This window comes from Physeter macrocephalus, chromosome 6 (assembly GCF_002837175.3).
Source record: "Physeter macrocephalus isolate SW-GA chromosome 6, ASM283717v5, whole genome shotgun sequence".
Taxonomy (NCBI): domain Eukaryota; kingdom Metazoa; phylum Chordata; class Mammalia; order Artiodactyla; family Physeteridae; genus Physeter; species Physeter macrocephalus.
The window spans coordinates 90,645,351-90,672,777 of record NC_041219.1 but is presented as its reverse complement, the minus strand read 5'-3'; the positions used below and the strand labels follow the sequence as shown (position 1 = coordinate 90,672,777).

The 27,427-nt window shown below is 53.3% G+C and overlaps 1 protein-coding gene across 2 annotated transcripts in view; it reads right to left on the bottom strand.

The window, feature by feature from the left end:
• Window positions 1-11,497: 11,497 nt before the first annotated feature.
• Window positions 11,498-27,427, bottom strand: part of COL2A1 (collagen type II alpha 1 chain) — a 31,005-nt gene continuing 15,075 nt past the window's right edge. For both annotated transcript variants that reach the window (XM_007104369.2, XM_007104370.2), the window contains 36 exons: window positions 26,126-26,224; window positions 25,753-25,797; window positions 25,563-25,661; window positions 25,344-25,397; window positions 24,885-24,992; window positions 24,424-24,477; window positions 24,244-24,342; window positions 24,039-24,092; window positions 23,491-23,589; window positions 23,039-23,092; window positions 22,598-22,651; window positions 22,204-22,257; window positions 21,950-22,003; window positions 21,665-21,709; window positions 21,402-21,500; window positions 21,093-21,200; window positions 20,704-20,757; window positions 20,348-20,401; window positions 19,832-19,885; window positions 19,436-19,489; window positions 19,040-19,147; window positions 18,380-18,433; window positions 17,898-17,951; window positions 17,036-17,197; window positions 16,682-16,789; window positions 16,368-16,475; window positions 16,026-16,079; window positions 15,757-15,864; window positions 15,555-15,608; window positions 15,306-15,413; window positions 14,974-15,027; window positions 14,411-14,518; window positions 13,765-14,053; window positions 13,109-13,296; window positions 12,544-12,786; window positions 11,498-12,082 (listed from right to left, as the gene is read on the bottom strand). In XM_007104369.2, coding sequence (XP_007104431.1) covers window positions 11,936-12,082; window positions 12,544-12,786; window positions 13,109-13,296; window positions 13,765-14,053; window positions 14,411-14,518; window positions 14,974-15,027; window positions 15,306-15,413; window positions 15,555-15,608; window positions 15,757-15,864; window positions 16,026-16,079; window positions 16,368-16,475; window positions 16,682-16,789; window positions 17,036-17,197; window positions 17,898-17,951; window positions 18,380-18,433; window positions 19,040-19,147; window positions 19,436-19,489; window positions 19,832-19,885; window positions 20,348-20,401; window positions 20,704-20,757; window positions 21,093-21,200; window positions 21,402-21,500; window positions 21,665-21,709; window positions 21,950-22,003; window positions 22,204-22,257; window positions 22,598-22,651; window positions 23,039-23,092; window positions 23,491-23,589; window positions 24,039-24,092; window positions 24,244-24,342; window positions 24,424-24,477; window positions 24,885-24,992; window positions 25,344-25,397; window positions 25,563-25,661; window positions 25,753-25,797; window positions 26,126-26,224 — 3,342 coding nt within the window. In that variant the 3' untranslated portion in view covers window positions 11,498-11,935. The remainder of the gene's footprint in view (window positions 12,083-12,543; window positions 12,787-13,108; window positions 13,297-13,764; window positions 14,054-14,410; window positions 14,519-14,973; window positions 15,028-15,305; window positions 15,414-15,554; window positions 15,609-15,756; window positions 15,865-16,025; window positions 16,080-16,367; window positions 16,476-16,681; window positions 16,790-17,035; window positions 17,198-17,897; window positions 17,952-18,379; window positions 18,434-19,039; window positions 19,148-19,435; window positions 19,490-19,831; window positions 19,886-20,347; window positions 20,402-20,703; window positions 20,758-21,092; window positions 21,201-21,401; window positions 21,501-21,664; window positions 21,710-21,949; window positions 22,004-22,203; window positions 22,258-22,597; window positions 22,652-23,038; window positions 23,093-23,490; window positions 23,590-24,038; window positions 24,093-24,243; window positions 24,343-24,423; window positions 24,478-24,884; window positions 24,993-25,343; window positions 25,398-25,562; window positions 25,662-25,752; window positions 25,798-26,125; window positions 26,225-27,427) is intronic.

Here is a 27,427-nt window from a genome sequence, read left to right as displayed (position 1 = left end):
CCTACCATCTCACTGAGACTTCTCCTTTGTCTTTGGATGTGGGATATCTTTTTTGGTGAGTGGTCTCTTTCCCCCAGTCCTGTCGAAGTCCTGCAGTCAAATCCTGCTGGCCTTCAAGGTCTGAGTCTCTGGGGATTCCAACTCTTGTTGCTGGACCCCCAGGTTGGGAAGCCTGACACGGGGCTCAGAACCTTCACTCCAGTGGGTGGACTTCTGTGGTATAATTGTTCTCCAGTTTGTGAGTCGCCCACCCAGCAGTTATGGGATTTGGTTTTATCATGATTGCTTCCCTCCTACCATCTCACTGAGACTTCTCCTTTGTCTTTGGATGTGGGATATCTTTTTTGGTGAGTGCCAGTGTCTTCCTGTTGATGATTGTTCAGCAGTTAGTTGTGATTCTGGTGCTCTCTCAAGAGGGAGTCAATGTTATCTTTAAATGCAGCTATGATATTCAAATGAGAGCAGTTAAATTTTTTTAACATACAGCAGTAAGTCTGATCTAATAATACTACGAACTCTCATACCTGTTTATGTTCTCAGCATCCCATACTGCACTTCGGGATGCTCTGCGTAGTTATATCATGCTCTCTTTTAATTCTTGAACAAATACATAGAATTTGCTCTCGGCAACACCAAAATAGAAAGGGGAAGTGGTTGGCTCCGGTGTCATTGCTATCACCATTGTATTTGTACTGGATTGAGATTTGGAAGGAGTGTGTTTCTTTTTTAAATTTTATTAAAGTATAGTTGGCTTACAATTTATATTAATTCCTGCTGTGCAGCAGAGTGATTCAGTTATACATATATTGCGTGCGCCAAAAGTTTCATTCCGTAAGATGACTCTAGTAGCACATAGTTGTCTTTAACTTCATCTGAAACAATTTTGTTAGATTGTATGTGACAGCTGTCATGTCAGCATGCATTTAAAAAAAGACATCAAAATTGGTGAATTTTTGTGTAGCCATTTGAACACTGAAGATGTGGGGGGGACCCTAACATTTTAGGCATATTATGCTTTATTATTTCAAGAAAGGTAAAAACGCAACTAAAACGCAAAAAAATATTTGTGCAGTGTATGGAGAAGGTGCTGTGACTGATTGAACACGTCAGAAGTGGTTTGCGAAGTTTCTTCTCACTGGATGATGCTCCACAGTCGGGTATATCAGTTGAAGTTGACACCAATCAATTCAAACAATAATTGAGAACAATCAACTTTATACCATGCGGGAGTTAGCTGACATACTCAAAATATCCAAATCAAGCATTGAAAATCATTTGTACCAGCTTGGTTATGCTAATCGCTTTGATGTTTGGGTTCCACATAAGTTAAGCAAAAAAAAAAAAAAACCTTGCTGACCATACTTCTGCATGTGATTCTCTACTGAAACCTAATGAAAATGTTCCATTTTTAAAACAAATTGTGGCAGGCGATGAAGAGTGGATACTGTACAACAATGTGGAACACAAGAGATCATGGGGCAAGCGAAATGAACCACCACCAACCACACCACAGGCCGGTCTTCAAACAAAGAAGGTGATGTTGTGTATCTGGTGGGATTGGAAGAGAGTCCTGTATTATGAGCTCCTTCCAGAAAACCAAATGATTGATTCCAGCAAGTACTGCTCCCAACCAGACCAACTGAAAATGGCATTCGACTAAAAGCATCCAGAATTAGTCAACAGAAAATGCATAATCTTCCATCAGGATAATTCAAGACTGCATGTTTCTTTGATGACCAGGCAAAAACTGTTACAGCTTGGCTGGGAAGTTCTGATTCATCCACCATATTCACCAGACATTGCATCTTCGGATTTCCATTTATTTCAGTCTTTATAAAATTCTCTTAATGGAAAAAATTTCAATTCCCTTGAAGACTGTAAAAGGCACCTGGAACAGTTCTTTGCTTAAAAAGATAAAAAGTTTTGGGAAGATGGAATTACGAAGTTGCCTGAAAAATGGCAGAAGATAGTAGAACAAAAGGGTGAATACGTTGTTCAATAAAGTTCTTGGTGGAAATGAAAAATGTGTCTTTTATTTTTACTTAAAAAACCAAAGGCACTTTTTAGCCCACCCAATATATATTGTTTTTCAGATTCTTTTCTGTTATGGTTTATTACAGGATGTTGAATATAGTTCCCTGTGCTATACAGTAGGACGTTGTTGTTTATCCATCCTGTATATAGTAGTTTGCATCTGCTAACCCCAAACTCCTGATCCTTCCCTCCCCCACCTCCCCTCCCCCTTGGCAACCACAAGTCCGTTCTCCATTTCTATGAGTCTTTTTTTCTGTTTTGTAGATATGTTCATTTGCGACATATTTTAGACTCCACGTATAAATGATATCATATGGTATTTTTCTTTGTCTGACTTATTTCACTTAAACTCTAGGTCCATCCATGTTGCTGCAAATAGCATTATTTCTTCTTTTTTATGGCTGAGTAATATTCCCATATATTCCATGTGAGATACACACACACACATGCACACACACACACACACACACACACACATATCACATCTTCTTTATCCATTCATCTGTTGATGGACATTTAGGTTGTTTCCACACCTTGGCTATTGTAAATAGTGCTGCTATGAACATAGGGCTGCATGTATCTTTTGGAATTAGAGTTTTGTCTGGGTATATGCCCAGGAGTGGGATTGCTGGATCATGTGGCAAGTCTATTTCTAGTTTTTGAGAAACCTCCATACTGTTTTCCATAGTGGCTGCACCAATTTACATTCCCACCAACAGTGTAAGAGGGTTCCCTTTTCTCCACACCCTCTCCAGGATTTATTATTTATAGACTTTTTAAAGATGGCCGTTCTGACCAGTGTGAGGTGGTACTTCATTGTAGTTCTGATTTGCATTTCTCTAATAATTAGTGGTGATGAGCATATTTTCATGTGTCTATTGGCCATCTGTATGTCTTTTTTGGAGAAATGTATATTTAGGTCTTCTGCCTAATTTTCGATTGGGTTGTTTGTTTTTTTGTTGTTATTTAATTGTATGAGCTGTTTTTGTATTTTGGAAATTAGCCCTTGTCAGGTGCATCATTTGCAAATATTTTCTCACAGTCCATAGGCTGTCTTTTCATTTTGTTTCTGGTTTCCTTTGCTGTGCAAAAGCTTATAGGTTTAATTAGGTCCCATTTGTTTATTTTTGCTTTTATTTCTAGTGCCTTGGGAGACTGATCTAAAAACATTGGTACAATTGATGTCAGAGAATGTTTTACCTATGTTCTCTTCTGGGAGTTTTATGGTGTCATGTCTTATGTTTAAGTCTTTAAGTCATTTTGAGTTTATTTTTGTGTGTGGTGTGAGGGTGTGTTCTAACTTCATTGATTTGCATATGGCTGTCCAACTTTCCCAATACCACTTGCTGAAGAGACTATCGTTTCACCATTGTATATTCTTGCCTTGTATATTCTTTGTTGAAGATTTACTGACCATAGGTGTGTGGTTTATCTCTGGGCTCTCTCTTCTGTTCCATTGATACATATGTCTGTTTTTGTGCCAATACCACACTGTTTTGATTACTGCAGTTTGCAGTATTGTCTTAAATCTGGGAAGGTTATGCCTCCTGCTTTGTTCTTTTTCCTCAGGATTGCTTTGGCGATTCTGCATCTTTTATGGTTCCCTATAAAATTTAGGATTATTTGTTCTTGTTTTGTGAAAAATGTCATGGGTCATTTGATAAGGGATCACGTTAAATCTGTAGATTGCTTTGGGTAGTGTGGCCATTTTAACAATATTAGTTTTTCCAATCCAAGAGTATGGCATATCTTTCCATTTCTTTGAATCATCTTCAGTTTCCTTTATTAATGTTTTATAGTTTTCAGCATATAAGTCTTTCACCTCCTTGGTGAGGTTTATTCCTAAGTATTTTAATTTTTTGATGTGATTTTAAAAGAGATTGTTTGTTTACATTCCCTTTCTGATATTTCACTGTTAGTGTAAAGAAATGCAACCAATTTCTGTGTCTTAATCTTGTACGCTGCTACCTTGCTGAATTCATTTATCAGTTCTAGTAGTTTTGATGTGGAGCCTTTAGGGTTTTCTATATATAGTATCATGCCATCTGCATATAATGGCAGTTTTACCTCTGCCCTACCAATCTGAGTACCTTTTATTTCTTGTCTGATTGCTGTGGCTAGGACTTCTAATACTATGTTGAATAAAAGTGGTGAGAGTAGGCATTCTTGTCTTGTGCCAGATTTTAGCAGGAAGGCTTTCAGCTTTTCACCATTGAGTATTATATTGGCTGTGGGTTTGTCATAAATAACTTTTATTATGTTGAGATATGTTCCATCTATACCCACTTTCATAAGGGTTTTTATCATGAATGGATGTTGAATTTTATTGGATGCTTTTTCTGCATCTATTGAGATCATCATATGGTTTTTGTCTTTTCTTTTGTTAACGTGGTGTATCACATTTATTTGTGTATTTTGACCCTGTGATGATCCTTGTGACCCTGGGATGAATCTAACTTGGTCATGGTGTATGACCTTTTTTATGTGTTGTTGGATTTGGTTTGCTAATATTTTGCTGAGAATTTTTGCATCTATATTCATCAAAGATATTGGCCTGTAATTTTCTTTTTTGGTAGTGTCTTTGTCTGGCTTTGGTATCAGGGTGATGGTGGCTTCATAGAATGTCTTTGGGAGTGTTCCTTTTTCTTCAGTCTTTTGGAAGAGTTTGAGAAGGATCAGTATAAACTCTTCTTTGTATATTTGGTAGAATTCACCTGTGAAGCCATATGGTCCTGGACTTTCATTTGTAGGGAGTTTTTTAAATTACACATTCTATTTCACTTCTAATGATCATTCTGTTCAAGTTATCTATTTCTTCTTTTTTTATAATTTATTAATGTATTTATTTTTGGCCGCGTTGGGTCTTCTTTGCTGTGCGCAAGCTTTCTCTAGGTGCGGTGAGCAGGGGCTACTCTTCATTGTGGTGCACAGGCTTCTCATTGTGGTGGATTCTCTTGTTGCAAAGCACAGGCTCTAGGCATGCAGGCTTCAGTAGTTGTGGCACGTGGGCTCAGAAGTTGTGGCTCACGGGCTTAGTTGCTCCACGGCATGTGGGATCTTCCCAGACTAGGGATCGAACCCATGTCCCCTGCTTTGGCAAGCAGATTCTTAACCACTGAGCCACCAGGAAAATCCCTCTATTTTTTCTTGCTCCAGTTTTAGTGGACTGTATGTTTGTAGAAACTTGTCCATTTCTTCCAGGTTATCAAATTTGTTGGCATAGTTGTGCATAGTATTCTCGTGGTTTGTGGTATTTCTCTGGTATCAGCTGTGATTTCTCCTCTTCATTTCTTATTTTTTTATTTGGGTCTTCTCTCTTTTCTTCTTGGTGAGCCTGGCCAGAGGTTTTTCCATTTTGTTTACCCTTTCAAAGAACTGGCTCTTGGTTTTATTGATTATTTTTAATTGTTTTTTTAATCTCTATTTTATTTATTTCCTCTCTGATCTTTATTATCTCCTTCCTCCTGCTACTTTTAGGTTTTTTGGTTCTTCTTTTTCTAATTCTTTTAGGTCGGTTGTTTATTTGAGTTTTTTCTTGTTTCTTAAAGAAGGCCTGTATCACTATGAACTTCTAAGAACTACTTTTGCTGCATTCCATAGATTTCATATGATTGTGCTTTCATTGTCATTTACCTCAAGGTATTTTTAAATTTCTTCTTTGATTTCATTGTTGACCTGTTGGTTTTTTTAGTAGCATGTTGTTTAGTCCATGTATTGTTTTTTTTCTTGTTTCTTTTTCTTTGGTTGATTTCTAGTTTCATGCCATCATCGTCAGAAAAGATGCTTGAAATAATTTCTATCCTCTTAAATTTGTTGAGGCTTGTTGAGACTTGTGCCCTAGTACGTGGCCAATCCTAGAGAGTGTTCCATGTGCACTTGAAAAGAAGGTGTATTCTGCTTTTTTGGCTGTAATATCTTGAAAATATCAATTAAGTATAACAGTTCTATTGCAGCATTTAGGATCTCTGTTGCCTTATTGATCTTCTGTCTCAAAGATCTGTCCATTGATGTGAGTGGGGTGTTAAAATCTCCTCCTATTATTGTATTCTGTCAATTTCTCCCTTTATGTCTGTTAGTATTTGTTTTATGTATTTGGGTGCTCCTATATTGGGTGCATATATGTGGACAAGTGTAATATCCTCTTCTTGTGTTGATCCTTTTATCATTATATAGTATCCTTTATCTTTCTTTATAGCCTTTGTTTTGAAGTCTATTTTGTCTGATATGAGTATTGCCACCCCTGCTTTCTTATCATTTCCGTTTGCATGAAATGTCTTTTTCCATCCCCTCACTTTCTTTTTTTTTTAAATAAAGTGGTTTTTAAAATTTTTATTTATTTTATTTTTGGCTGTGTTGGGTCTTCATGGCTGCACGCAGGCTTTTCTCTGGTTGTGGTGAGCAGGGGCTACTCTTCTTTTCAGTGCACGGGCTTCTCATTGCAGTGGCTTCTCTTGTTGTGGAGCACAGGCTCTAGGCACACAGGCTTCAGTAGTTGTGGCACACAGACTCAGTAGCTGTGGCTCGTGGACTCTAGAGCATAGGCTCAGTAGTTGTGGTGCATGGGCTTAGTTGCTCCATGGCATATGGGATCTTCCTGGACCAGGGCTTGAACCTGTGTCCCCCTGCATTGGCAGGTGGATTCTTAACCACTGTGCCACCAGGGAAGCCCCATCCCCTGACTTTCAATCTATGTGTGTCCTTTGTCCTAAAGTGGGTCTCTGGTAGGCAGTGTATTGTAGGCTCTTGTCCTTTTTATCCAGTCTGCCACTCTGTGTCTTTTGATTGGAGCATTTAGTCCATTGACATTTAAGGTAATTACTGATAGATATGTTATTTATTGCCATTTTAAACCTTGTTTTCCTGTTGATTTTATATTTCTTCTTTGTCCCTTTCTTTTTTTGTTTTTCCTTTGTGGTTTGATGATTTTTTTTGTAGTATGCTTGTGTTCTCTTCTTTTGGTTTTTTGTGAATCTATTATATGTTTTTGATTTTTGGATACCCTGTTTTTGAAGTATCTTAACCCCTTCCTATATCTACTTGCTTTAGACTGGTAGTCATACAGGCTTAAACACACTCTAGGAAAAACAAATCTACATTTTCTTACTGTCCTCCCCCACATTTTATGATTTTGATGTCCTCTTTTACACTTTCACGTTCATCCTTTTGCTGTTCATTGTCGTTATCATCACTTTCACAGAAATTTTTTGTTCTGTCTTTCTTTAAATCTGTGTACTGGCTTATTTAAGTGATTTACTTTCCAATTGTGATTTTCTCTTCCCTGTAGATTCTTACTTCTTTTCTATTTAGAGAAGACCTTTCAATATTTCCTTTAGGATAGGTTTAGTATTGCTGTGTTTTAGTTTTTGCCTGTGTGAGAAGTTCTTTATCTCTTCTTCTATTCTAAATGATAATCTTGCTGGGTAGAGTATCCTAGGTTGCAGATTTTTCCCTTTCAGGACTTTGAATATATCTTGCCACTACTTTCTGGCCTGCAGCGTTTCAGTAGAGAAATCAGCTGATAGACTTATGGGGGTTACCTTGTAGTTAACTCTCTGTTTTTCTCTTGCTGCCTGTAGAATCTTCTCTTTAACTTTTGCCATTTTAATTATAATATGTCTTGGTGTAGGTCTGTTTGGGTTCATCTTGTTTGGGACCCTCTGTGCTTCCTGTAACTGGATATCTGTTTCCTTCTCTAGGTTTGGGAAGTTTTCAGCCATAGTTTCTTCAAATATGTTTTCAATTCCCTTTTCTCTTTCCTTCTGGGATCCCTATTATGTGTAGATTGGCATGCTTTATATTATCCCATAAGTCTCTTATATTGCTTTCATTTTTTAAAATTTGGCTTTTTGTCTGCTGCTCTGATTGGGTGCTTTCCGTTATTCTGTCTTCCAGATCACTTATTTGTTCCTCTGCATTATTCATTCTGCTATTCATTGCCTTTAGCTCAGCTTTCCTCTTGGCAGATGAGTTCTCTAATTTTTCTTGGTTCCTTTTTTATAGTTTATAGTTCCTTTTTACAGTAATCTGCATTTCTGTCAATAGCCCTTCTTAATTCCTTCAGTATTTTCATTATCTCCTTTTTGAACTCTGTGTCTGTTAGACTGAAGAGATCTGTTTCACTTGTTCTTTCAGGGGAATTCTGATTTTTTTAACTGGGAGTGGTTCCTCTGCTTCTTCATTTTACTTATATTTCTGTTGCTTTATGAGTTTAGGAGAAACAATTATCTACTGTGGTCTTGGAGGGCTATTTATATGTGGGAACTTCCCTGTGTAGCCTGCTTGGGTTTAATATTTTTGGTGCAAGGGCTGTTTTTAGTTTGGATGCCTGTCACATCTTTCCTTAATGTATGCTGGCTGTTATCCCCTTGATAGGAGGTGTGGCTGGCGTTGTGGTGATCAGAGCCTGCACTAGATGTTGAGCGAGGCAGCCGCGCAGGGAGAAATTTCAGCCCTGCTTCCTAAGTTGCGTGGCGCCTGGGCTCAGCTGTGATTTCAGCCCCTCCTCTGCACGTGGGCAACCCGCTGGTGGCTGGGGCGTGGGAGCCCAGCCCAGGCGGGAGACCACCCAAGCGGCAGCCCACTGAGGTGGTGGCTTGGGTGCATGCTCCCAGAGCCTGTAGAGGCTGCTATGGCGGCTCCATCTCTCCCTTTGTACACCACTTAACGGCGCTTCACTTCTATGGCGGGCTCGAGCTTCTTCTGCAAACACCCCCAGTTGCGGCTGTACCGCACTCCAGCCCCTTCAGGCTGTCTCCGTGCAGCCAACAGCAGTCCTCTCCCCAGGTCTGTTCTCTAAACCCCGCGTTCCAGCCCCCAGCCCCCACCCATACCAGCAGCTGCGCATCTCAGGCTGGGGTGCACAAAGCAGTGGTACAGACCACCTGTGTACGTCTCTCTCTGTTCTGCCTGCCACAAACCAGTTGTGCTCTCCTCTGAGCCTCTGGATCTCCCTTTCTGTCCTGGCTGATCTCCCCACCAGTGAGGGGGCTTCCCAGGGTGCAGGAACCTCACCACTCCTTCAGTTCCTTCCCAGGGGAGCAGGTCCCATCCCACTTCCTCTTTTTTTTTTTTTTTTTTTTTCTTTCATCCTGCCCGGTTACGTGGAGATCCTTCTTGTCCTTTCAGGTGTTTGAGGTCTCCTGCCAGTGATGGGTAGGTATTCTGTGAGAATTTTTCCATTTGTAATTTTTGATGTATTTGTGGGAGGAGGTGAGTTCTACATCCTTCTACTCCACCATCTTGACTGGAGTGCAGGAATGTGTTTCTTGGAGATGAAGCTTCACCAGAGATCTTTCTGTGTAGCTTCTGGGTTGGCCTCTGCTGTGACCTCTTTCTTACTCAAAGTACTTACACCATGTCACCTGGTTGAAATCTCCATTTATTCATTTACTCGTTCCAAAAAAGTATTTATCGAGCACCTGCTATATGCTAAGGATTGCATTTTCTATGCGTTTTTGTCCAGAGTCATAGGTAGATGTTTCATATGCCATCATAAGCCTTTGATACTCAGTGGGTCCCATATAGGCCACAATATACTTCCACCGTCTGTTCTGCAACACTAGTTACCCCAAAGCAGGATCCCTGAGACTGCTGGGTCAACTGTCCTTCTAGGGATTCTAGCCCCAAATGTGAAACACTTATTAAAAGAATCAACCTGGGGACTTCCCTGGTGGTCCAGTGGTTGAGACTTCGCCTTCCAATGCAAGGAATACGGGTTCGATTACTGGTCAGGGAGCTAAGATCTCACATGCCTCAGGGCCAAAAAACCAAAACAAAACAGAAGCAATATTGTAACAAATTCAATAAAGACTTTAAAAATGGTCCACATTAAAAAAAAAAAAAGAATCAGCCTGTTTCTAAAAGCTCTACATGAATCTAAGGGGTCCTAAGTATTTCTCTGGACAAAATAATCCTTATTCTTTGCCTTTATAAGTAAGATTCTTCATCACCTCGAGATACATTCTGTGCATTCTGTGTTTCTTCTCTTGTTTAGAAGGGGAAAGTATTTCAGAAGTTGGTCTGTGATTTACCCAGGATCCAGGGTCTTGAGCAAGTCTTCACTGGAGTCAGACTCCTGGGCTCCACTCAGTGCAAAAAGCAAAAGCCCTTTGAGGCAGGACACTTTCGTAGAGACGAGGAAGCTCAAGAAAGGAACAGTAGCCTGACTGAGGCCTACAGCTAGTAAGCCAGGTCTGTCCACTCAGTCCTGCTGGGGTCAGAAGGTTATCTGAGAGGTTATTGTGCCTGGAGAGACCTTCTGCCTTTCCTGGGGCATCAGGGATCATGGGAATCAGTGGTGAGCCTCTGGCCCAGGTCGGGACCAGGGGGCAGTAATACTGTAGTGCAGCCCTGTCACCCAGGGTGGTGCGTTTTGATCTGACCACAGATGCAGGGCCTTCTGTCCCGCTGCTTCTCTTCCCTTCTGGTTCATTCATCAGTTACGTATGCTGCAGTTGCTATTATTTCTAGGTTTTACTGGGTACCCGGGAAATGGGGATCAGCTTTATATCCTGATGCAAATGGGACTCCTCTTACCAGGGACTGAGCTGATACTCACGATCTGTTGAGCTACTTTAGAGTAAGTAGCTCTGACTCCACTGTGGGCAGTGAAGGGAGCTAGGCAGCAGGATAGGCTTTGAGTGTGGCTGACAGGTTGGAACCAAACTCCACTCTTCAGCTCCGTATGTGGTCTGAGAGGTTTCCATAAGCGTCCGCATACCTCTCCCCCTTGCCCCCACTAGCTCTCTTGGTATATGGAAGGGTTGTTTATTTTAAATTATGAGATAGCTCTTCTAATTGTGTGTTCTTATGTTTGCATTTCACTCTTTCAGTTTGTCGGGAACTAGCCCCCTCTAGTGGAAAAGGTGACCACTTCCTCATTTTTGCCCCACATACACAAGTCTTTGGAAGGCAAGAAGGGACGGGCTGTCCCTCCGTGTGCTGAGAAGACATCCATGGAAGCTTTAGGTGCCAGCCCAGCAAGTGAGGAACGGGGGCCAGGAAAAAGGAATAAGGGGTGGGGCGAGTGTTCAGCACTAACAAACACTTCTCCTTGAACTGAAGTCTGAGGGAAAGATACAGATAGATTGTCTGACTGTGTGCACTTATCTTGGGCCTCTGTGGATTCCCTCCCCTCCCCTCCCCCCTGCACCGTGCACCCCTCCTCCCTCGGGGCGTCTCTGGTCTCTCCCGAGTGGCACGACGCGGGCCCCGCCTCCCCGTCGGAGTTCAGAGTGCATCATCTTTTCTCTTGCACTAATCACCTGGAGGTGTGTCTGGGCTTGCTTATGCTCGGGAACAAGGCCACCCCCTCTCACGTGCCTCCCTTCTCAAACCTTGGTCTCTGTTCCTAGTTCACCCCTGGGTTCCACTTGGTGCCAAAGTTTACGAAAGAGGAGTCTGTCCTGCCCACAGACTCCAGGACTAATGAAAAATAAAGAACAAAGCACAAGCCAATATGTACTTTCCAATAATTTTTTTGTTTTTAATATCAATTGACATTTTAAAAAATACAGAGGTGTTTGACACAGAATAGCACCATTGTGTAGGACACACACAGTTCCTGCGCCCGGCACCTGAAGGGGGGGCGGTTCTCTTGCCTGGGCTGGGGGGCAGTCACTCAGGGGGCGTTTGACTCACACCAGTTAGTTTCCTGCCTCTGCCTTGACCCAAAGGTCTTACAGGAAGACAATAAATAAATAGAACACCGAGATTTTATTTTGCAGTCTGCCCAGTTCAGGTCTCTTAGAGAAGGGAGAAAAGTCCAAACCGTGAGAGGATGGGATGAATGGACATCAGGTCAGGTCAGCCATTCAGTGCAGAGTCCTAGAGTGACTGGGGTTGGAAAGTACTTGGGTCCTTTGGGTTTGCAATGGACTGTGTTGTTTCTGGGTTCGGGTTTTTACAAGAAGCAGACAGGCCCTATGTCCACACCGAATTCCTGCTCGGGCCCTCCTATGTCCATGGGTGCAATGTCAATGATGGGGAGGCGTGAGGTCTTCTGCGACCGGTACTCGATCATAGTCTTGCCCCACTTACCGGTGTGTTTCTAGGGGAGAAAGAGAGGAGAGTCGGTGGATGCCTTTCCAATCTGGTGCCAGCTGCCCTGGACCCCAAAACTGAACACAAAGCACAGAACACACCCGGGGGGCCTAGACCTCTCTTGGATTGGCCTCCACCCACCTCGACTCCGGTGCTCAGCAGCAGGGCCTCCTCCCCCCGCCCTTCTCCTCCCCACTCTCCACAGTGACCCAGCCTGCGAAGGCAGAGGCCCACACACGTTGCATGAGTGTTCCTCCAGGTCACCGGACACGCTGAGCCAAGGGAGGGGAGGAGTCAGAACAACACGCTCCTCCCCCTCCCCCGTCGCTCTGCGTGTCGTCCCCACGTAGCCCGTCACGCTCGTGCCCCTTTAGGACTACGATGCCTGCTGTGGACCAGCCCTCTGCCTGCTCCAGCCCGGGGCCCCGGGCGGCTCATCTCTCTGGCGGCCCAGCCGGCCTGACTCACCGTGCAGCCATCCTTCAGAACAGTATACGTGAACCTGCTGTTGCCCTCAGCCCGGATCTCCACGTCGTTGGAGCCCTGGATGAGCAGGGCCTTCTTGAGGTTGCCGGCGGCTTCGTCCAGGTAGGCAATGCTGTTCTTGCAGTGGTAGGTGATGTTCTGGGAGCCCTCGGTGGACAGCAGGCGCAGGAAGGTCATCTGGACGTTGGCGGTGTTGGGAGCCAGGTTGTCATCTCCATAGCTGAACTGGGAGGGCAGAGAGCAGTGGCGTGAGGCCCGGGGACAGGGGCCTCCGACCAGGGTTCGCAGGAGCTGAAGGGGGCTGGGGGAGGGGTCACTGGAAGACATCTTTGCTTCCAGGGAGTGGAGCCTGGGAGCAAAGCCTGCAAGGACTCTTCCTCCACCTCGAAATGGGAAAAACTCCTACTCCTCCTCTTTCCTTCTTCCCCTTAACTCTTCCCCCACCCCCATCCAGTGAGAATGTGAGCAAGGCGCTAAAAACTGCCAGGGAGAAAGCAGAGAAGGGTTCTGAGGCGCCGTCCCTGGCCTAGAGCAAGCGGGGACTCACGTGGAAGCCACCGTTGATGGTTTCTCCAAACCAGATGTGTTTCTTGTCCTTGCTCTTGCTGCCCCACCAATTCTTCTTGGGAACGCTGGCTGGGCGGGGGTAGACGCAGGTCTCGCCAGTGTCCATGTTGCAGAAAACCTTCATGGCGTCCAGGGTGCAGCCCTGGTTCGGGTCGATCCAGTAATCTCCTGCAGCGGAGAGGCAACACCCCATCGGGGCTCAGAGAGGCACAGACACACACCCCGAGAGGGCCAGGCCTGCCTGGGGTGACAGAAAGGCCTACGGGGACACCAGGGGGAGAGGAGCAGGGTGTGAGGGCCACATGTGGCCAAAGGGAGGGGAGAGGGAGGGATCCGGGCGAGGAGACCCGGATGGGATTGTCCAGGGCTAAACGGGTGCAGGCAAAGGGACAGGAGCAGGGCCTGCCCGGTGGATGGAACTCTACCCTGAAGTCACTTCCACCGCGTAGCCATGGCAGGACAGGACCAGGGCTGCAGTTTCTCTGCTGTGAAATGGGGGAGCCATCGGTGCCAGAACCTTCCAGGCCCGACTCTGCCCGGCACTAAGAGATGCCTGCTCCCTCCTTCTGAAGGGGGCCATGCCCAGCGGGCTGACTTCCTATTCTCCGGGGCGGGGATCCTGCCTTCCAGGCTCACCGCTCTTCCACTCAGGGTGGCAGAGTTTCAGGTCCCGGCAGGTGCGAGCGGGGTTCTTGCGGGATCCCTCGGGGCTGCGGATGCTCTCGATCTGGTTGTTGAGGGACTTGAGTGTGGCATCCACCTCGGCGTCGTGCTGTCTCAGGTTGCCGGCTGCCTCATCGGCCCGCATGTACTGCAGGGGGTCGGGGCCCTTCTCTCTCTGGCCTAGGCCAGCAAAGGCGGACATGTCAATGCCAGGGCCAGGGGGACCTGGAGGGCCAGGGGGTCCAGGATTTCCAGGAGGACCCTGCAGCAGGAAACAGAGAAATCAGCCAGGAATTACAGGGAGACGCCCCTCCTGAGTCCATCCCCACCTGCCAGAATGTACTAGGATGTCTTCTTCCCAGTCCCATGAGGTTGGGTGTGTGCATGTGTGTGTGTGTGTGCAGCAGGCCAAGACCAAGAAAACCATAGAATGCTCCCTGTTTTTTCATTAGCCCCTCTCTTCTATGTCTCATGGACTCTTGGAACTTCCAGGGAGCTCCCAGGATAAAGGATGCTGTCATATTAGCTGCAGGCTGATGCCCCGAAAGAAGCCCTTAGCAGCAGAGAGCTCAAGCCTCCCGGTGCTGGGAACACCCCAGACAGCAGGAAGGACACTCACAGCAGGGCCAGTTTCGCCTGAACGTCCACGGGGTCCAGGAGGTCCAATGGGGCCGGGGATTCCATTAGCGCCATCTTTGCCAGAGGGGCCGATGGGGCCAGGAGGACCCTGCAGGCCGGGAGAGAGAAAGGCAGTGAGAAGAGAGCCATCGACAAAGGGAAGGTCCGGGAGAAGCCGGGGCTGGTGAGGCGGCCGTCCTGGCAGCACTCATAGCTGCTCTCTTCCCAAGTTTTCCCATTTCTCAGTCATAGAACCCCACGCCGGTCTCCGTGCGGCCAAGAACCAGCAGGACGGCTTCACGGCTCTCCTACTCCCTACAATCCTCTTTGTAAAATCCTACTCCCAGGGAGTCTGTCTGACAGCTGAGAGCTGCTCTTGTGTTCATCCTATGATCTCAGGTACTTCTCTGGCCACAGTCTCAGCAAGCCAGTCCCACTTCTGCTGCTGGGTGAGGGCCCTGAGCCCGAGGCTTCCCCAGAAGCAGCCACATCGCCCTCCTCACCAAACACCTGACCAGCACCCTGGTCCCACCCCGGAGGAAGGGTTCACTCCGTCTCACTTACTCTGGGGCCAGAAGGACCGGCAGGACCAGAAGTACCTTGGTCTCCAGCAGGACCCTGTGCAGCAGGAAGAGGCAAAGGTCAGGGGGTCAGCACAGACAGGGCCCCATCTTCCACGTCAGGAGGGCTTCTTGAATATGTATCTATACCAGGAGTTGGGGGAGCACACACATGTCCCGCCCCTGTGCCCCTTCCATGTGCTCCTCCATCCAACCCTGAGGAGGTCCTGGACATTTCTCAGGATGATCCCAAGTCGCCTCAGCAGCATGGGAAACTCAAGGGGGCTCCGTGAAGTGGGACGCCTTGGGGAACCAAGCGCAGCCTGCGGCACTCACAGGGGGGCCGGGCAGACCCTGCAGACCAGTGAAGCCACGGTGTCCCTTCAGTCCCCTCTCGCCAGCCTCTCCCGTTTCTCCTTTGTCACCTCGGGGGCCTTGAGGGCCCTGGGAACAAGACACAAAGACACAGGTTTGGTCAGCTCAGGCCAGCCTCCGCCAGCCTCACCCGAGCCAAGGAGCCCCAGGTCCCTGCTGCCCCCTGAACGTGCCTGTCGGGGACCCAGCACAGGACGCTCAGATACTCACCGGCATTCCCCGGGCTCCAGCTGGTCCTGAGGGCCCCATGGGGCCTTGCGCACCCTGTGGGGAGAGTGGGGGCGGCGTCAGAGCACAGTGAGGACAGGGACGCGTCCAGGGCCTGGGGTGGGGGAGGGCGGGTGGTGGAAAGCTCCCTACCCACGCGGCCACCCTCCTCCACCGTGGCTTTTACTGACTCGGAGATACTCACAGCTTCTCCTCGGTCTCCCTGCTTGCCGACTGGGCCGGCGGGGCCAGGAGAGCCAGGGGCCCCTGGGGCTCCGGGGGCACCCACGGGGCCGGTCTCACCACGATCACCCTGTCAGGAGAGAGGTCTCAGGCTCAGAGAGGTCTCAGGCTCAGAGAGGAACGTTCCAGAAGAGGCAAGGAGAGACGTGACTCTGAGCCCAACCCTGCCAGGCCAATGGAATGTCCTCCCCGCCCCACCACACCCACCTTGAGTGAGACCCCGATACTCACCTTGACTCCAGCTGCACCGTCTCTGCCAGAGGGGCCGTCAGCACCAGGGCTTCCCTGCGCAAAGGGAAACAGACGCCATCAGAGCTGCCCACCATCCCCGCCTCTGCTTCCCGTCCTCCCTCAGGAGCCCAGGTGTGTGCCCTCCATGCAGCCAAAGCTTTCTCAGCCAGCTTCCTCCTGCCTCCCCGCCGTGGGCCCAGCTCTTAGTCTCCGTGCCCCCTCTCTCCCATCACCACCCTCCCGTCACATCTGGGCGCTTGGGCTCGGCCCCTCTGTCACCCCCTTCTCCAGGGCTCCCCTCTCCCTAGAGCGGGCTACCCCACAGTGGGTCCCACTGCATACCTCGCGTCCAGGTTCACCCGCAGGACCAGTCAGGCCGGGAGGACCCACGGGGCCAGGGGGACCTCGGTCTCCAGATGCTCCAGGAGCTCCCTGCTTGCCAGGCTCACCCTGGGGGACAGCGACGAGGAGGGTGAGTGCGCGCGCTGAGGCCCCTCTGAGCCCTTCTGGGGAGAGCGCTGACCGGGGGTCCGTTCAGACGGTACGCAGCGATGGCAGCCTCGGGGTGGCCAGGCCACCGAGAGCACCAGGTGAAGAGCCTCCACCTGAGCCAGGCTGGGCCCAGCTCGCCCGGAGGAAGGGGCACCCCCACTCACCGACGGGCCGGGCAGGCCGGGGAATCCACGCTCACCACGCTGCCCAGGCAGACCCACGATGCCCCTCTGACCAGCCAGACCCTGGGGACCTGGAGGACCGTCGGGACCCTGAGGGAGGAGAGGAGGGAGGTGAGAACTTGAGAAGTGACACGGAGCCGCCCCCCGCCCACCCGTGAGGTGGCCAGCTGCCCACTGCAGGGGTCAGGGCACTTCTCTCTGCAGCGCCCACCCCTCCCCGGCAGCCCCACAGTCCTGCCCCCCACCCCCACTCTGGGCTCTGTGAGCCCACGTGCCCTTCACACTCCTGCTCCAGGGACCCTGGCCCTGGGCTCCCCCGCCTGGGGTGGGACTTACAGAAGGACCGTCATCTCCAGGCTCTCCCTTCTCGCCAGGGGGTCCGGAAGGACCTTGGAGGCCAGGGTCACCAGCTCGGCCAGGGGGGCCGCTGTCTCCTCGAGCGCCTTTGGGACCATCTTTTCCAGAAGGACCAGGGGGGCCGGGGGGTCCAGGGTTGCCCTAGAAGGAGCAAATGCGGGACATGAGAGCTCATCTCACCCTTCGCCATCCTTCCAGCCAGGCTGCCAAAGCCACGGTGACCCTCTGGGGGCTTCCTCCACCCTAAGGGCAGCTTGACCCCCACCCCTGGCTACATCTTCCATCTTCTCTCCCCCGTGAGCTCTGGCTTGAAGCCAGCCTGGCTTCTCCAGCCTCTGCACACTTTCCTTTTTCTGATCTATCTGGACTCCCTCCTGCCTCCTTTTCTGTGGCTTCAGTCCCACCACTGGTCCTCAAGGAACAGCTCCAGCCTTGCTCCTGGCCCCTGAGCCCCTGCGCCCGCCCCCTCTGCACTTGGTGGTGCTGGTGAGCTGGGGGACCTCTCATCATCTCTCCTCCCACTCCTGCGAACTCCCCAAGAGCAAGGTGCAGACATTCTTACAAAGCACGGTGTGCTCAAGAAGTGTGCGTCCACGATGAAAGCAACTGTACCAGCCCTGTCCTGCCCACGGAGCCAGAAGCCCGTGGCCAGCAAGAGGGCACACCGCCCTGCTCCCAGCTGTCTATAAGGAGACCAGGTCCCTGTGGTCAGTGAACTACTGTTCCCAGGAGTGGGGATGGACACAAAGACGTGTGGGGGACTGGGCCAGACTCTTCGACCCCTGCCTGCGCCTCCCGTGCCTGGAGTTAGGGAGGTGAAACAGCTGGGGGCAGCACTTACATTGGAACCTGGGGGTCCGACGCGGCCTGCGGCTCCGGGGAATCCGGTGGCCCCCTATGTGACGAGAGGAGGACCCTGAGTACCTCAGACCCTCAGGAGGCCCAAGAATCAAGTATGGGGGCGGGGGTCTCGTAGGCTGGTGTGGAAAGGGGCGAGGGGTGCACGGCAGCAAGGGGAGAGCTAGAGAGGGAGAAAGGGCCCCCAGGTCTGGCCACCGCCTCGGGCAGCTGCAGCTTTTCAGCCTCCAGCCCCTGCAGCGGGAGGATGCGGCTGGGGCAGTCCGCACTGTAGGGGCGCCCTCTCTCCCACCCGGCTGTGGGATGGGCTCTGTGGGAGGGGCTCGGGCTGAGAGGGAAGGAGGCGGGGTGGGGTCTCTGGGGCCAGGCCTCCTTTGTGAGGCCGTGGTGGGTGCGAGAGAAGCCACTGCCCCTACAGTGCCCTCCACCCGGCCCAGTGACTGTGGGAATGGGGGCCTCGCTCACCGGGGGGCCTTGAGCACCTCGGGCTCCTTTAGGACCAGTCACACCAGTAGGACCCTGGGGAGGAAGGAGGGAGACGGTGAGGCCCAGTCGCCCCAGGGGAGGGCTGTGGGCTTCTGGGCGTGGGTTCCTTCTGAGCCCCGACCGTGGACTCCTGAGAGCTAGGTTCTCAAAGACGCAGCTTTGTCAGCACTAAAATCCCAGCCTGGAGAGGCTGTCACGGGTGGGCCTTCCACCCTGACCCACAGGAGACTCGTGTTCTAGGAGACCTCGGGGAGGGCAGGCCCATCAGGTGTCCTCAGAGCCAGTCCAAGGTCTCCCAGGAGACTGGCCGCTCTGCCCCCGGCCGTCTGTGCTCAGGGAGACCCAGAGGCTGGTACCCTGCGTCGGCCCCCAGCCACACACCCACACCCACACCCACGGCACTGAAAGCCAGCTTAGCTCCTTGAACCTTTACCCCTGAGCACAAATTCCTCCTCCCTGCAGCCTCGCCCTCCTGTGGCTGCAGCAGCAGGCCCCAGAGTCTGCTGGGTGGAGGGCCCTAAACACAGGCGGGCATCCCCAGGCCTCCTAGCCACCTCTGCCTGCCCCGGCCCCTCTCCCGGCACCCAGCATGGCCTACCCTGTGGGATCGGTTGCCGGGGGGAGCTCAGCGTTACCCACCTGAGGCCCGGGAGCTCCAGAGGGGCCCTGAGGACCCGGGGCACCAGCGTCACCTTTCTGGCCAGCCTCTCCTTGCTCGCCTTTGGCACCGGGCTGGCCGTCAGCACCCTGTCCCGGGAAGGAGGAAGCCAGTGAGTGCAGGCAAACACTCGAGGTTCCTCCAAAGGGGCCAGAGACTGTGTGAGTGTGTGCGTCCACCCTGGGCCTGGACACCGAGTCTCAGGTAGGACTGTCACATCGGTGTGGAGATGTGGACGGAGAGGAGCCATTTCCCTCTTCTTTAAATCCTGTCCCTCCCCCGCCACCCCCGCAGGCGGGAAGGTGTCCTTGGGGAATGACTCGAGCTGGCCAGAGTGGAGGGCATGGGAGGGAGGGAGGGTGGACAGAGATACTCACAGGAGGACCGGCAAATCCAGCAGGCCCGGGGGGTCCAGTCTCTCCACGTTCACCCTGTGAGAGAAGAGGGCCGGGAGGGGTGAGGCTCAGCTGCCTGCTCTGTTCCCTCCTGTGAGCCTGGAGCCCGCTCTGGCCCAGCCTAGCCTACTGCACAGTAACCCCCAGAGAGAAGGGGGTCAGGAAGCTCCGTCCTAAATAAAGGGACCCAGGTCAGAAAGCCTCTCACAGTCAGAGGATCTGGGGACCTGAAGGCCCTCCACCCTGATCACATCATGGGGCGGGGGACGTGGCTTCTCCCCTCCTTTCTCATCTCTCCTCCCACCCCCAGGCCCAGAGGGCAGGGTGGGAGCCGTGCCCAGGGGGCCTGCAGGGCCAGGCTCAGGGGCAGATACTCACCGGGGCACCTCGAGCACCAGCAGTTCCTGAAGGACCAGGAGGTCCAACTTCTCCCTAAAGTGGGCCGGCGGGCGGAGGGGGGTGGACAAAAGCCAAGGATGAGGGATGTGGGGTGAGAGGGGGGCCCTTCCAGAGCAAAGTGCATCCAGAGAGCCCTGACGGGGGACGGGGGCTCTGGTCTCCCCTCCGACCCGCGGTATGTTCTCCCCTTGTTGCTTTGGCCATACCTGCACCTACTCGGGGACTTTGCTGAAGACACCCATACCCCCATCCAACTGCTTCCCTCGGTGGTGCACACAGCCACGACTTTGCCTCTAAGAAGAGCCCCCCCACCCTCCACTCCTTGCAGCCGCTGCAGGGCAGGGGCCCCCCACCCTCCACTCCTCGCAGCCGCTGCAGGGCAGGAGGCCGACAGGTATCGAGCCGAGGGGAAGACAGAGCAGTCTTTGGCAGGAGGTGAGAAGGAGATCGGATGGGGGAGGCGAGGCAGGGCGAGGAAAGGGATCCACGACTCACCTTCTCACCGTTGGCACCGGCCGGGCCAGGGGGGCCAATGGGGCCAGTCAGACCCTGGAGGGGAGAAGGCGGAGTGAGGGGCAGGGAGAGGCAGCCAGGGACGCGGAGCCCAACAGGGAGCCTGGAGACGCCGCACCCAGCGGACCTTGGTGTACCCTCCCATGGCCCCCCGAGCTCCCTCTCACCCTGGGGCCCCCACTTTTGACAGGGAAGTCCCTGTAGTTGCCCAGCCCACAAAACTGAGATAGAAGCAGAGACCACGCTCACACGCTGCCCCTCTGTCCCCTGAGCGCATGAGGTCCCCTGCATCCGTCCCCATCCCAACCCCAGGGAGCCTGCAACCAGCACCCACTTACTCGTCCACCGTCCTTCCCGGGGGCTCCCTCGGGGCCTTTCTCACCAACATCACCCTGTGGGATAGAGAAAAATGGGCCACCTCAGGGAGGCACTCCAAGGTCCCCTTTGCCGGCTCAGTGCCCCGCCCCCGAGTGGGGCTCCAGGCAGAGCTCAGAGCCTGGCCAAGAGGGGTTTGCTGCAGTCTCAGGGTGGGTGACGAGGAGTTTCAGAAGTGAGACGGAGGGAAGTGTCAGGGCAGGATGTCACTCAAGGTCAGACGGAGAGCCTGGGAGGGGTCTCCAAGTTCCTCAGGAGGGTAACGGGGACCCTCACCCCCAGGTGCCGTGGGGAGCGGGAGGGAGTCCGGGAAGCCCAGCTGTGGCGGAAGCACGCTCAGCCTGGCACTCACCCTGTCTCCCTTGGGCCCAGCGATGCCAGCTGCTCCTCTCTCACCGGGCATCCCCTGCAGACCTGGAGGGCCCTGAGCCCCAGGGGGGCCAGCTGGGCCAGCTGCGCCCTGCGGTGGGAGAGGAATCTGTGGAGGGCAGCACTTCCCCTGGGCCCCCCAGGCCCCAAGCCCCCTTTCCCTCCCTCCCTCCTCTGCCCAGACCCCTTTCTATCCCATCCTCCATCCCTCCCTCCTTCCATCTTCATCCCCCCTGAGCCCCCTCCCCTTCCAGCCCAGAGGACCCCCGCCAGCAGGACCCGCCTCACTCACTTTGGGACCATCAGTGCCAGGAGTGCCAGGGAGGCCGCGGGGCCCCTGGAGGCCCTGGGACCCGGGAGAGCCACGTTCCCCTGGGAAACCTCGTTCACCCTGTGGCAGAGACACCAAGGAGCAGTCAGGCAAGAGAGATGGGGCGGAGGCCCAAAGAGAGCGGAGACCCAGGACGGCTGTGCTGGGACATGCACGGGCAGAACCACACGGGAGAGAGCAGAGGCCCAAGGAGGCCGCGCGGAAACAGCGGACGGGACACTCACCCTGGGACCCACGAGGCCGGGAGCTCCAGCTTCACCAGGAACGCCCTGAAGAACAAAGAAGGATGTGTGAGAGAGCAGAGGCTTTTCTGTCCCAGATCCTTGGCTGAGCTGCCCTCCCGCTGGGGGCTGAGCGCAGACTGTCCTCTGTGGAGAGCTGGGCAGCAGGTCCTGGACATTCCCTGGCCTCATGGGGCTCCTCGTGCCCCCTCCTGCCCTTGCCTCCTGGGCATGAGAATAGATCTTCCCACCTAAACAGGCTACAGGTTCAAAGAGCCCCAAACTCACCTGGTCACCTGGTTTTCCACCTTCACCTGGGGGACCGGGCGGGCCAGGAAGTCCCTAGAAGCCAAAGTGACTTAGTTAGGAAAGGAGTGCGTTTGCTGCCGCGGCCTGCAGGGAGGCCAGCACAGTGCGAGAGCAGATGTAGGGGAGGGGGTTCAGGGAAGACTCCTCCCCGGGTCCCCCTCAAGGGGGCACTGCTGCTGCCCCAGAGCCCTGCGTGTGGACGGAGACTGAACAGGACTGACCCAGCCACCTACCTGGAACCCAGATGGCCCAGGAGCACCCTGCTCGCCTCGTTCACCGGCAGGTCCCTGCAGAGGAAGACAAAGGCAAGCTGAGCCAGCCTCCAGAGACTCTGGGAGCCTCATCTAGGCCTAGAGGGGCCTGGGGCCGGCCCGCAGGAGGGCAGGCGACACCTTGCCTCACTGCCCAAGCAAGGTGTGCGTGCCTCGCTGTCCTCCCACCAGTGACCCGCACCCCTGACCACCCCGATGGGGTCCAGACTGCCTCCTGGGACGCCGTGCCTCAGCTCAGGCTGGGTCAGGTGTCCTGGATCAGCCCAGATCCACAGCTGTCAGCTCCATTACTCCCCACCTCTACCCACAAAGCTCCTGCCCACGGGCCACCTGGAGAGGCTGGGCAGGTACTTACAGCGGGTCCAGGGGGCCCTGCAGCTCCTGTCTCACCATCTTTGCCAGGGAGACCCTAGAGGGGAGAGAAAGGGGTGATGTAATGATACACTCTTCTTCAGTTCTACAGACCCCGGGACCAGGCAGGTGTACTACGTGGCCCAGAGTTTCTAGATGATCCCCCGCCTGAACTCCATTTCCACACCTTCCCTTCCTGTCCTTCCCGGCCCCCTTCTTTCCCTCAGTCCTTCTCAGCATGGGAGCCTCCTCCATCTCTCTGGGCTGCTGTCAGCAACCAGAAGTCTCCCCGTGCGGACTCCCAGAGCAGGGCCCAGAGCGGCATGGGCTCAGCCACAGGAATCCACACGGCCAACTAGGGGTCCCAGAAGCATGCCAGAGGGATGCTCTCTCCTTGCAGGGGTCCAGCAAACGCTAAGGCATGGGCAGTGGGGAGGGTACTTACTCTCAGACCGGGAGCACCAGGCAGTCCTTTCTCACCAGCTTTGCCAGGCTCACCCTGGAAGAAAGAGTGCAGGGCCATAAGGTGGAGGGCTCTGGTGGGAGCGGGGGTACGGCCAGCTTGGGAGATTGGGGCTTGGGGTCACTGCCTCGTGGACAGCAAAGGCCAAAGCCAAGTGTCAGCACCTCTCTTCTGCTCAGAGGTGTGAACCGATAGCGCTGCCCCATGGATCAACGTCATGGCTGAGATGTCCCAAGGGCTCTAAAGAGCCCTGGGTTTCCCCCGATCACATTCACTCCTACGGGGCGTGGAGGTCCAAGCTGCCCAGGGTACCGCTCATGGGTCCCGCTCATCATGGCCCTTGGGATAACTCTATTCAGGGCCAGCCCTTTCCCCAGGGGCAGGGAGGTAGTGGCACCATATGGAAGGAAATGGAAGGGCAGGTGATTACTTACATTGGCGCCTTTGGGGCCAGGGAAACCCATGACACCAGGCTGCCCACGAGTCCCCTGCGGACCTGGAGGTCCAGGGCGACCATCTTCACCAGGGGCTCCCTGAAAGAGAGGACACCATTCTCAGAACACGGACGCTCGACCACATTTGTCCATCCAGTATCTACTAAGTGCCTCCTACGTAGCAGGCTCAGGGCTGGGCACTGGCCAGACAGACAGCACGTGGGATCGACCAAGTTCGCAAACAATAGCCCACATCACCCACAGGCCCCATCAGCAGCAAGGCACTCCTTCGCTTATAAGTTTTGCCCCTGAAAGTACACATCATGCTTTGTCTTCCTCCAACAGAAGGCCCCAATGCACAAAGGGGTGGCATTTTCAGAACTCACAGCCACTGCACAGGCCACACCTGACCCTAGTACCTACCATCTGTCCCCCACCCCAATTCTCAAAATTCACGGGCTGCCTCCACCCAACCCCTGTCTCTTTTCCCATCTGCCTCCCCGAGGATTTCCCCAACCCCTCCCAACGACCCCAGAGGATGGACTTACAGAAGGACCAACTTTGCCTTGAGGACCAGCATCACCAGGGCGACCAGTGAGACCCTTTGTTTAGGAGAGAGAAGAGGATGGGTGTCGGGGCAGCCCCAGGACCTCCCAAACCTGGCAGCACAGGGGTGGAGGGACCAGGTGGGGCAGGGCATGAGGAGTCCGCTCAAAGTCAGAAGCCCAGGACAAAAGCAGCTCTGCTACTTACCCGGGCTCCAGGCAGGCCAGGTTCTCCAGGACGGCCAGGGTCACCATTGGCTCCCTTGGGACCAGCAAGGCCATTGGGCCCTCGCTCTCCAGGGGCTCCCTACACAAGAGGAGGCAGGGGGTCAGCAGAAAGCCATTTGACCAGTGATGTGGGGACCCCAGCCCCTGTGGCCCAGCTCACCTTGGGACCTGCCAGACCATCCTGACCTGGGAACCCACGGTTGCCAGGAGCACCCTAGGAAGAAGTGGAGAGGAGAGGCTGTGAGTTACAGTGGCCCCCTGACCCAAACGTGGCCGCAGAGAGCCTCGCCAGACCCCAGGGGGGTCCATCCCACGAGCCCGCCAACCGTGATTTCTGTGGCGCAGTAGCTACGGCCTGCAAGATTGAGAGATTAACTTCTTGGGCCTGTCCCCACCTTTCTGGGAAGGAGCTCCAACAATTTCATGCCAACCCGGGGCGGGGGGTGGGTGGGGAGAGGCACAAAGAAGGAGAAGGTTCCCTATCCCCATGGTCGTGGGTGGAGAAAAGAGAAGTAGGACGTCTAGGAGGCCACAGACTCGGCAAAGACCCAGAGCCACAGGGACCGGACTTGCATCTCCAGGTCACACCCCAGTGAGCGTGGGGACCCCTGGCCCACTTACTCTCTCTCCAGGGGGACCAGCGGGCCCAACACCACCAGGCTCTCCACGGGCCCCTCTTTTGCCTTCTTCGCCAGCAGGACCGGGGGCTCCTTGGGGACCAGCAGGGCCCTGAGAACCAGCGCAAAAGAGAAACAGGGTGAGTCTTCGCCAGGCCCTGGGGCGAGCACCGGCCTGGTGTGTGGAGGAAGTGGCTGTGACTATAGTTTCAGGGCTGGGGGACCCTGGGAAGTGAGGCCACAAAGGATCAGCTGGGGGAGAGCAGAAGTGCCCCCGGGGGAAGAGAGAGAGTATAAAGTTCAAACTGGTCAAGCTGGTCAGGCCAACGATGGGAGCTGAAGCTGCAACAGCTTCTCAACCTTGTCATAGCTCGTCTCCGACAGGGCCTGAGACGACCCGGATTAGGGGACAGAGCTCCTGCAGAGGTGGGTAGTGGGCCAGGGGTGGTGGCCAGATACTCACCGGTTCTCCCTTGGGGCCTTGTTCACCTTTGAAGCCAGCAATACCAGGCTCACCCTTAACAAAGGAGAAAGGCAGGTTCTCACACTCGGTTCTCTCCACGGCTCTGTCCCTACCTCCCGAAACCCTTCCAGGCGCCCCACCAAAGGACATGGTGTGAGCGCAGGAAGGAGGGATGGCGGGTTTGACTCTGGGGCGCTTGGGGTTCATCCTGGATCTTACCGTTTGACCTTTCGGGCCCAGAGGACCAGTTGCACCTTGAGGGCCGGGTGGACCACGGGGCCCGGGGAAGCCGGGAGCACCAGCAATGCCAGGGGCACCCTATCAGCATGAGCAGAGAGAGAGGCATCAGGAGGGGGGCAAGGAGGGGCTGACCCCACCAGGAGGTGCCAAGTCCAAGGGCGGCACTCACAGCAGATCCTTTAGCTCCAGGAATCCCATCAGATCCAGGGTTACCCTGAAAAAGGAGACTGTCATTATAAAATAAGCAGCGAAGAATAAACCCCAGCCATCTCCTAGCCCTCCAGGCCCCAGGTCCGGGGGCTGCAGCAGCAGCTGTCCATTCCAGGCATGGCCCTTCTGGACATTTCAGGGGGAGGAAGGGCGATGGAGGGAGACATGTCTCTAGAGATGGGCCGGGGGAGGGTGGGGTGGTGGTGGCGGGCATTCAGCCAGAATGAAGGTTTCATGATTGAGACGCCACTTCCCTCATAGCTAAGCACAGAGTCAAGTGTGCCAAGGCCTCAGACCCCAGACCCTTCAGGCGAAAGAGAAGCTACACTTACAGAGGCACCAGCCGGCCCGGGGGACCCAGGAGTACCAGGTTCACCGCGAGGACCTTGGGCACCTTCAGGACCTCGAGCACCGGTGGGGCCAGCTTCACCCTGGGAAGAGATAGGGAGGGATGGAGTGAGGGCAAGTCAGGGGGACAGAGACCTCGTGGGCCAGCAACAGTTCAGGGCAAGCTGTACACACGCACCAAAAAGCTGAGACCTGCTCCTGAGCACCTGGGTTCCCACATGGGCTGCCTGGCTGAGCTCGCTGCCCTGATGACTTCCTACGCCACCCACTCTACTCTCCCCCTGCCCCCTATACGGTGACCACCAGGAGCAAGCACACAGTTTCATGCCACAGCCTGGGCATCGCGCTCTTCCCGTCAGCACGGTTCAGAAAAGCCCAAGCTGGGGGACCCTGCCGGCCCAGTGTCATGGGGATGATGGACAGATGGCTGAGATGGGCAGGCACCTCTACCTCCCCTTCCCTACCTATTTCTCTTTTATTGAGGCTCTCAAACAGCTCAGCTCCACTTGGCACCACTTGGCTTGCACCTGGCTGATGTGTGACCCAGGCTCTGGGCCAAGACTGTTTGAAGGGAGCCAGAAAGCCAGGGCCGAAGCAAGCTGGGACCAGCACCCCAACACTACTTTTCCCAAAATGGCCTCTGCTTTTACTTTCATTTTTTCCTGAAAGTTACAACTGGCTGCGATCTAGGCTCTCTGGACAGCGGAGTCCCCGGGGAGGACGGATGACCTGGAGGGAGGGCAGAGCCTCCTCAGGTTTCTTCGCAGAACATTCTTGCTTTACTTCTGTAATTATTATTTTCTAAAGGTCAGGCCCCCTCACCTTCCGCTGTCCCTCTTCACAATGGGTCTCCTTCACCCGGCTCCTGGGGCCTCAGACACTGTCTGGTTGCCATGGAAACCCCCAGGAGGGAAAAAGCAACCTGATGCCAGTGACCGCATGGAGGCTCCTTATTCATCTCCTGGCGGGCACCAGGAGAGAATTCCCAGGGACACACGCGCATTGGAATCCCTCCTGGGCCGCAGGGGCCTTTCCCTGAACTGGCTGGCCTCCCACTGGCCTCTGTTAATCCTTGGAAGAACTCTATTAACACGGCTTGGGAGAGCCAGGGCCCCCAAATGAAGCAGAGGCGAGAGGGAAGCGTGGAGCCATCTCTGAGCCCATTTCCCTCCAACTCTCTTCCGGGTCTAAGTCGGCTGAGCTTTGCCTTCTTCCCTTTGGTTCCTGGTCTTCTGCTCCCTCGCAGGTCTCAGGTGTCTCCCCACCTTTTTCTGCCTTGCCCCACT